General features: G+C 32.1%; 1 protein-coding gene across 1 annotated transcript; it reads right to left on the bottom strand.

Annotated features, from left to right (window-relative positions):
• Nucleotides 1-360: 360 nt before the first annotated feature.
• LOC120080509 (NAD(P)-binding Rossmann-fold superfamily protein) lies at nucleotides 361-8,836 on the bottom strand. The gene is made up of 12 exons (XM_039035190.2): nucleotides 8,613-8,836; nucleotides 8,447-8,502; nucleotides 8,311-8,344; nucleotides 8,060-8,158; nucleotides 7,825-7,973; nucleotides 5,551-5,589; nucleotides 5,252-5,344; nucleotides 4,722-4,820; nucleotides 2,573-2,674; nucleotides 1,635-1,718; nucleotides 876-941; nucleotides 361-713 (listed from the first exon to the last, which is right to left on the bottom strand). Exons 1-12 carry the CDS (start codon nucleotides 8,692-8,694, stop codon nucleotides 627-629), a joined length of 990 nt encoding a protein of 329 aa, XP_038891118.1. The 5' UTR covers nucleotides 8,695-8,836; the 3' UTR covers nucleotides 361-626.
• Between the last annotated feature and the right edge of the window lie 1,673 nt (nucleotides 8,837-10,509).

Genomic DNA, 10,509 nt, shown 5'->3' with positions numbered 1-10,509 from the left:
TGTAAAACATACTTTTTATCTTTCAAAATCAATTTTGATTATATAAAAACTATGTTTAAAAATGTAAAACCAAATAAATTGATTTTGGTGAACAAGAAACTTCCCACTGATATAATGAAAATAAAATAAATGTCCAAAGGTACAAACTCTAATATTTAAACGATAAAAAACATGTTTATGAATTCTTTAAATTTTTTTTTTTTTTTTAAAAAAAGTAAATTTAATCATTTTAAAATCACTCTCAAGCATCCCTTTATAGCATCTTATCCAGGCCATCCCTTTATAGCATCTTATCCAGGCCATCAAACGAGTTATGTAAAAATTGCTACAAATAAATAGTACCCAACCTAAAGTCCAGACTAAAGACGAGGAGTATTTTCTTATTGATCCCAAGTCACATGTTAACGTTGTTTTTAGCATATAAATAGAAAGGAAAAAACATGCTTGGTGCATCTCTTTTGCATGCTTATTACCTACGCATTGCATAATGAAGATCAAGTAGGTGTCTATCTATCTATCTATATATTACAATTAAAGAGTATGAGTGTGAACCTTTGAACTTTAAGAGAACTTATTCATGTCTTGACAAGGTTGAACTATGCTCAAGTAAGCTGGTTGAGTCATACTTAAGACGGCTTCTTTTTTCCAAATAACAAACTCAACGAGTACGTGTTGCCCTTCTTAGCAGCCACTTCAACACGATTTGCACCAATCTACAAGTAAATTTTTACACACCCATTCAGGATAGAACTCGAGGTTATTCAATTCATGAAGCCAAATCACATAGTTTCAAAATATATAGATACCAAGACAAATACATAGTGGCAGATATTCCGTGATACCGAAATTGTTACGAATTTGAAACCAGAGAATACCTTATCCATAAGCCAGTAGCCGATTGTTGGCATGTACTGAACCAAATACATAACAGCAAGGACGGGCTACAGGAATTAAGCAACAAATTAAATGTCAAATTCTAACAAAAGCAAGAGTTAGAAGATGGAACTTCTCTCCCCCACAAAAAAAGGAAAAAAAAAAAAAGGTGAAAAGCCTTTGCTACCAATAAGAAAAAACTAAGAACAAGTCACATGCTTTCCAGTATTCTAGTTTGAGATTATAACATGAAATTTACTATGAAAGTGCATAGGAAGGTATTAATTTTGAACATGCATGGCAAAACAATGAATGGAGAGTCCGGATCAGGATGTGTGGGTATACTAGTATAGATTATAGATAAAGAAAAAAGGGGCTAAAATTTCAAACAATTTAATGAATGAACATTAAGAAAACATTTATATATTAGCTTGACATGTACAAAATCCTCAGTTTGAGACAATTTACCATGGTATATATTTAGCCAAGATTCATTAGTCATCAATATCAATGCAATGACAAGCTACCATTCTTTTTTATGTGCAAGTTGACAGTCAGGGTTTTTCAGACTTCAAGCTCTGCACGTGATTATTTATTTATTTTCAAAAAAACCCTGACTGTCATCTTATGGCTTGCATAAAGTGACATAGTTCAACATGATAGTAGCTTCAAAGATCACAAAAAGAAGTCTACTTCCAAGCTATTTAATCGACAAGATAAATACTTCCTAATACGTTTGTGAATCATTTCAAAATGGATACCTGATATGATATCCAAACTTCTTTTAGATTATGGCTAGCAGCAATAATTGTTAACTGAGCACATCTTTCTGATGAAAGCCGCTTCTGCAAGAAAAGTAGAATCAAGAATACTCGATATAAACTCTGTTTAGGATGTCATAAGCTACACAGCAAGCAGTACAATCCCTAAGTAATGGAAAACAGAAGTGCAAGTTTAAATTTTTATCAAATTCCTCATTGAACCCAAATATATGGAAAGATATAACAGGATAAACGAACTATAAAAATATACCAAATGTTCGAGGTATTTGGACCCTTCCTCTATTAAGAATTCTCTCAAGCCCTAAATCAGTCACAAAAATATTCTCCCCTTTCTCATTCCTACTCCCACTATTTATAACCAATACCCTAACAAGTTTCCTCATTAATTACTAGTATATCCCTAGTAACATTCCTATTACTTACTGGGTTATTATGTAGAACCACCCATATATGATGTCATCAAGCAAATAAAAACATGTCCTAAAGATTATGCATAAAAATGTACAAATAATAACAAAACAAGTTTTTTTTTAAATCAAATATATCATTCTTTTCTATATCCATGAGTTTTTGGGCCAACTTGCACGCATCTCGATTATTCTCACGGGACAATTGTGCAACGCTACTAGATTTGGTTGCAAGGGAACTTGTAGGAAATAAAATGTTGGGCAAGTCGCCACTATAACTTCAACTCATTCTTCCTAATCCTTTTATTTATATGGACTCTTATTGACCACTAGGTCAACTCATTAATCATTATAATAAATCAAATTGAATTGAGCAGAGTGAAATATATATATACATACATACATGTGTGTGTGTGTATTTGAGTTCAGTGAGAGATTCAAAACTTTGATCTCTTAGTTGAGCATCCATGCTTTACGATATTGACACAAGATAAAATATGATCTACATACCTCAGATACACCTTTCTTCCCAATGGCTTCTGCACCTGAGCTAGTTGACGTTTCAATTGGTCCAGGACAAACTACGGTCACCCTAATTCCTTTAGGGTAGAGCTGGGATTCCATTGTGCAATATAAAAGAAAAATAAACGATACATGATTATATAAGAAAAATAAAAGGTAAATGACTATAAAAATGTAAGAGAAAAGGAAAAAGTAGCAAGGAAAGGTTGGAACAAAACTTAACATTCAGTTTTATGGTAGAATTCTTCCAAAAACATTACGGAACCTCATCAAATCCAACATTAGGAAAGTTTTCTAAGATTTTAGGGATTAATCAATGCTACCCTCAATTGAACTTATAATGTTCTCATCCAGAAGGCTTCAGAGGTGAAAATAGTGAACGACTTCTAAGCTATCAGGTACATATAAGATTATCAACAAAGTTCTTTTGAGTTTAGATTATTTGGAATTTTGAATGGAATTTACATTATATTTAGAGGAATTTTCACAGATAGAAAAAATGTCAAACTATTTACAGAAACAGCAAAAAGAAAAACACTGATATCAATGATAGACTTGTATTAGTTTCTATCACTGATAATATCAATGATAGACTTCTATCGACTCTACCAATGATAGACTTCTATCAGTTTCTAACAATGACAGACACTAATAGATTTCTATTAACATCTATCGGTGATAGACTTGTAACTGATAGACGCTGATAACGATAGATATTGATAACAATGTTTATCACAACTATAATTAAATTTTTCTATTTGTGTAAATATTATCCCTTATTTTTCTAATTTTGAAAATCCCCCTTACATTTACGTCATATAAGAAATTGTAATGTATAAAAGAATATTCATGTAATGTAATTGTCTAAAAAATCATAAGTTTAATATAATTCATAGAAAACCATCTCCCTCTCTCACTTTCTCCATGTGCCAATTACAGTATTTTATTTTCAACTAAGATCTCTGATTATAATTTATAACGAATAATAACATTATCTTTATCTAATAAAACTATTCTTCTCATTTACCTATATTTAATTAACAATAGTTTAAAATGTCAAACTGAGCCTAGCTTAGTGAATAAGGTACAAATTACCAATCTCAAAGGTCAATATCTCGATCCCCATTCCAAACAAATGTTGAACTATAAAAAATAAAAATAAAAAATTTTAAGATAAGAAAAGTATATTTTAGATGACTTACATTAATATTTTAAAAAACAACATTTAACTTTTAAGTTAACATGTCAAATATTAACGATTATTTAATCAATGACGCCCTCCATGGAGATGAAGATCATAATCAATGAAGATATGGTGATTTATAAATGAAAGAGGCCTATAGGAGGAAAAACCCCTTAAGAGGAAAAAGACCCCTGGGAGAAAATGTTCAAGTACTCAATCCACACTGGCTAGAGTCATTCGCACCCTTAAGTGGAAAGGAATTTTATAATCCCAAAATCTTACTTTGTTCATCTTTATTTATTTTAAATATTAGATTTGGTTGAGCCTTTTCTTTATTTGTAGTTCAATTAATTGAATGAGTGATTAGTGGATTCTTATAAAGGAATTCAAAGTAGTGATCTAGTCTTAGAGATATTTACTAGCGGGTTGTTTTAGACTTTTAGCTAAATAGGGAAATGTAAAGAGAACAGGGGTGAACTTCTCCCGTATGTTGAACTCTGAGTTAAATGAGAAGTTGGGATTCCTCAAAAATCCCAAATTGTTATCAAACATAACCTTAGTTTTTTAAATTTATGTTTGTTTGCTCCCAATTTTTCAATTATGGTTTTCATCATAGTTAAGGAAGCACTTGAATTCCTAATCAAATCCTAAAAATAAACTTTGAAAACTTTTTTTTTAGTTTTCAAAACTTGACTTGATTTTTTAAAACATTAGTATAAAACATAAAAACTTATGGGGGAAATAGTATTTATAAGCTTAATTTTCAAAAAAAAACTGGGCCTGAGAATTTAGTTTCTAATTTGGTAGAGTCTAGCCTATTTAGAAGTTACTCCAAAATGCAAGTATAAACAACGCTAAATATAGGAAGGCATGCTCATATTCCTTCATTCACAACAGGTACAAGTCCCCACTGTAATCCTAAATATAAGCACAAACACACTAGGTTAATCTTACCTCTGATCGTAAAGAATGAAAATAACCATTCAGAGCATGCTTTGATGCAGAATATACAGCCTGTCCTGGAGCAGGTGTCTTTCCCGCAGCACTGCTCATCTGAAAGCAACCCAGAAGGATACAAAATATTAGAAATCGACAATTTAGATTATCATACGAGTAAAAGGATATAAAAGAGAAGAAACAAGAAAGATACATGAAAAATAAAATGACGATGGTCCAAATATCAAATACGGAAAATTATACAATTACAACAATGTAGCAACAATCAAGAGCCCAAAAACTAGATTATTGTCAGATGTGCATTGTCCAAAGATGAGAAAAAGTAGTACTTCTCATGATAAAAATTAACTGTCCGAGAATTAGGTAACCTAAAGCTTGAACCGGCAATAGACATTTATAGTCATATCACAATAGGATATTCAAGGTCCAGCCACACTGATATTATCATATCAACTTAAGATGCAACAATGAATCTAAATTAAGTAAACAGTGGGAAAGCATAAGTAGTATCAGTGACTTCCACTTACAACAACAAAATGACCTCGTCCCCGATGTAACATAAAAGGTGCAAGAAGCCGTGTGAGAGAAATGGTCCCAATAACATTGACGTCAAATGTTGTCTGATTGTTATAAAAAAGAAAACAGAAAGACTGTAAGAATTGAACGCATTATACATGGTTAACAAGAGTTACTAATAGAAACAGAAAGATAACACAAGAAATGGCTATCTCGATAACCAAAGGATGAATAGTACTGAATATCAAATCAATCCATCTCAGAAATCACTAAACCAAATTGTGAGTGTCACTTGTTTATTCCTCCTTACCTTCAGACTTTCCTCAGATACATCCAAAGCTGTAGTTTTCTGTAAAACAATAAACGAACACAGATATCAAAGCATAGAAAGATCGTTAAACAGATATGGACAAACAAAACATAGCATGTGGAGCTTTTTACACCATGGAATCATTAGACTCAATGATGATAACCGAAATTTGCACAAAAGGTGTAACTGTAGGGGTGTTCATAGATAGGATTGGATTAATTTCAAGCGTGTTTTTGTACCAATCCAAATTGTAAGGCTGACTGTATAGCCAATCTGATTAACCCAAACTTATTCACATACAAACCCAACCTGAAATGCACTCCACAGAATTCATTTGGATTGAACTGAACCAGGTCATCACTTATAATATCAGCAAGAGAAAAGGAAAAATAAATAAGGGAAAGAAGATAACACAATGGCTAGCTTGTTCAGCAGATTTTTTCCATCCAAAATTAAGCAGAAAGATTAAAAAAACATCACAATTTCAACAGCAAAAATCCCAAGAAGCGCAATTTTGATAGGAAAATCAAAGCAACATCATGAACCCAGCAGAAAGGAGCTAGCAAATTTATAAGACTCAACATAAGGCATGATCCTACTGGGAAAAGAGGGGAAATGCTGAAGCACTTGATGCAGATAAAGCTCAAAGTAAAGAAAATGATATGAACCTTGAGAGATTAAGTCAGGAACAGATTGCAAGAAATTCAGAGAACAATCTTGAGGCTCAAAAAAGTAATGATTGGACATCTAAACCACCAAGCAAAAACCATTGACTAGAGAGAATAATCTCAGTCAGTCTATGGCATCAGAGATTCAAAATGAATGGTGATGGAGGAGAAAAATTCATCAGATTGATAAGAGAGAAAAATCAAATAGTGGGAGCTCAAAAAGGGGAGAGAAAAGTTAATGACAAAATGTACATTATCAATCATTGAGATTCAAACAAAATAAGTTCATTTAAGAGAAGAAATTGATGCAAAGATGTAAAGGGGGGGGGAGAGAGACAAAGAAAATGACATTCATTGAGCAACTTAGATGGGCAATAAAGATCCGAGAGAGAACTTGATTGAAAATTACACCCAAAAGTAATGACGGTAGCGAAGGCGCAAAAACAGATCATTTTCAGGCAAATACATGAATGGTGATATATCTGTTAACCAGTAGCAGAGAAGGGTGAGGTCCGGTGGATGCGAAGGCAGGAGGACTGAGGGTTGAGATTTTGAGGGACATATCAAACTAATTGCATCAATGCATTCATACATACAACTTTTTTGGAAAAAAATGCATGAATACATACATGCATACATGCACGCACGCACCACAGGATTGGGTTTAGTTATACCAAGGCTTTTATCGTCCACATGTAGGACCAATAATCATCCAAAATTTTGGTAAGGTTCTTCTAGTAAGCTGAAAGAATTGATCAAGCCAACCCAGTCCATCAATTTTTTGTTGTATTGCCTATATTGGCATAGGTTATATCCATCAATGTCCAATGGGAATTATGGAAATTAGATAATTCGGTGTAGCATAAAGTTTGAACCATATGAAAATGTAGATGTACAAAAAAAACAATGTTATGAATGCCGTTCCCAAAAAAGCACCATGAAAGTAAGTTCATTCAAGGTGCGTGTTGTCTGTTGTAATGTCTCCATGATTTATTTTCATATAAATAATTATAAAAGTAAACTATTACACTTAGTCGAAATAATTCCCAACTGATACCAAACAACATAATTAAGTTGCCACCTTATCTATTAACAGCTTCAGCCTTTAACGTAAAAATTCAGATCCATGCTAACTGGAATTCTCCTGATTTACAGAACACTCTAATCTATGGCTTACTACTTAAACTGATACATTGAAACATATCTAGTTATTTTGTCCTTGAATTGGTTTCATAGGAAACTAATTTCTTGAAGTATCACATGCTACATTACTAAGGAGATCTATAAAGCAACAAATCAATATTATTTGCACGTACAGCAATACATGGGCTCTTGCCTTTATCAATTAACATAAACACTTGTCTGCTAGTAGCCACACGCTAGATGAAGAACTAAGTACACATGTTCACAGGATTGGAGAATAATACGAACATTAAAATTTGACAACTGACATTTCTAAAATAGGACAATGTCATAATATCGTGCAAAGGTGTAATGTCAATGTCTTTACCAATTACCGGCATGTTTCAAAATCTTAAAAGGATTAATTAAATCTATGATAGCATTATTAAGGTCAATTAATATATACAAAATATTAGTTGCTTACCGGACGCTCAAAAGCTGCATTATGGATCATATAATCCACACCAGAGCCAGGAAAAAGGGATTCTGCTTTCTCTACAGCCTCTTTCAGCTTATTTTCCCCAGATGCCAAATCTAAGGGTAAAACTTTCACTTCATTAGGTGCAAATTTACCTGTGACGGATCAAAAGCTGCTTTAGAGAGAAATAATTATCGGCGTAATAAGAGACTCCCGCAAATTTTTATGTAAAAATGCAAACCAGAGAGCTCGTTCTTCACTCTCTCTAACCCAGCTTCATCCCGTGCAGAAATAATAAGCTTAGCCCCCAAACCAGCAAGTTGTTTTGCAAGAACCTCTCCTACATTCAACGGAAATTTTACAAAAAAAAAAAAAAAAACAAAAACAAAAATGACAACAGTAATCCTATAATTAAGCATAAAGACAGAAAGACAAATTTGCAGAAAGATTCTTCATCTATTAAAGTTTCAATATAGTAAAAATGAACGATACCAATTCCTCGGCTAGCACCAGTAATCCAAACGACCTGATACAAAATAGTTGGATTAACATCAGAAAAGAATGATGATACGTCTCTAGAACTTGAAGAAGAACATAAGTTCCTATCGAAAACTTGAAATTAGCTGACCTTATCTTCAATTTCCTCTCGCTTGACATGCTTTTTGGACATTAAAGTGAAGTCCCCTATGAATTTGAATAGGAAAAAAGTAAGGCAACAAAGGCAGAAAATCAAATTCTTCGCATTTCTAAGTATTCAAATTCAATAGTCGATTGAAATTGGGAACGATGATTACCATGAGCTGTGGCGAATCTGAACAAGAGAAGGAGAAGGAGAAGGAGAAAGAATGAGACAAGGAAGAAGACGAGAACCAGCATTTTTCACTTCTGCCGCTTCGTTTGAAATAGCATCATCTGCTTTTCGAGCCCATCTTTCTACTAAGATTCAACGGTGGATTCATTCAGGAGAAATGAAAAAACAAAACAAAACAAACAAAGTAAAATTAACGAAAATATTTATAAGATTAAGCAAAATTTTAAAAATAGACTTTTATAAGTGTCTATCATATAATTATATCTATCAACGTCTATCATCGAAAGTTTTAAAATGTTACTATATTTTGTAAATATTTTACTTTATTTTTCTATATTTAAAAATGGCACAAAAATTAATTTATTTAATAATTAAATAATAATATTAATTCAATTATTAATTTTTCAAGAGAAATTATTTTAAATATCAAAATTCTGTAAATATTTTCAAATATAGTAAAATGATAAAAAGGAAACTTTTTGTCATTTTGCTACAATAGTAAATAAGTGGGTCATTTTACTATGTATGAAAAAATCCCTAATTACAAGTATTTGTATAATGAGTAATTTATAATTAAAGTTACTTGATTATATAATTTAATTGATTGATGAGTTTATATAATTATGATGTATTAATTAATAAAACAATTAATGAATTCTAATTAATCCTTGTTATGATTATTAAAAGATAAATTCATATTATATTAACTATAATGATCATTAATAACCTATAAATTAATTAATTAAATGATAATTTTATTGCATCGGTTATGATATATGTGTACATATAAACTAATTTATTAAACTAAAATAATTGAAAATTTTCAAAGGTGGCTGACAGGACAGGACCGCCATGATTTTATCCTTTTGGAATCTTTCTTTTTGAAAAATATAAGATTACGATAAGATTTGTCGGTGGGACAGGACCCCATTTGACCTTATCTCATCATAATGAGAAAAGTAATAATAAAGCAATAAAGCACAAAGCAATAATAAAACAACAAAGCAATAAAGGTAGATAGATGAGATATGTCTGCATTATCTTCAAGCACGCTTGATAAGATCTTCAATTGATAGCTATTGATATTGTCACCCAGTTTCTCCTGAATGACCTTAATTGGAACGACTATTGAATATATCTACCGTATCAATTCTTTTGAGACTACGATCCAGGGTCTTACTCTTCCGGCTACCCCGCCTACTTTGATTGCCCAACGTAATCCTTATGAGTTAATGGGATATTATAGTTATTTCTCTCACAGTGATCTGTCCGAGCTTTCCAATCTTCAACTAACCGCTGTGGCTGGTGGGTGGTTAATCCACTTTAAAAACATACTATCTCCATCATCTCTGCCTCAAATGTAAGTTCTTTTGAACGACAATAATAATTATAGACTGATTACACGCCTTTGTACAAAAGCGATTTAAATAATTTACATAATTTTAAATTTAAATAAACATTTGAGTCATCATTTCTTAGACTAATTTGGTTGTGAGTCTAAAAATGGGTCATTGATGTCATAATCGGCAAAGGGGTCATAATCATCTTCATCATCTTCGACTTCATTATTTACTAATGCAAAAGAATTTGCATCTTCTTGAGTTTCGTCATGGTCTGATAACTGCTTGACGACTGTATTGAGAGATGAAGTAAAATCAGCGTGTGATCCTACTTCAGCGAGAGAACTCATGATTGAATTTTTCGTCAAAGTAAATTGTTCATCTTCTTAACGAGATAAGTCTTGTAGATGAACATTGGCTTTGAACCAATCTTTTAGCTTCGACCCTTCTAAGTGAGAGTAGTCAAACTTTTCACACCACTTGATCCTTCGTGCTTTGCTTAAGGCTTTAAAATTTTCATATGGTCCTAGTTGGAAATTC

The sequence above is a fragment of the Benincasa hispida genome, chromosome 6, assembly GCF_027475165.1.
Source record: "Benincasa hispida cultivar pf3 chromosome 6, pf3_genome.v1.1, whole genome shotgun sequence".
Classification (NCBI taxonomy): Eukaryota; Viridiplantae; Streptophyta; class Magnoliopsida; order Cucurbitales; family Cucurbitaceae; genus Benincasa; species Benincasa hispida.
The sequence above is the reverse complement of the archived record's forward strand: the minus strand, read 5'-3'. Positions and strand labels throughout refer to the sequence as shown.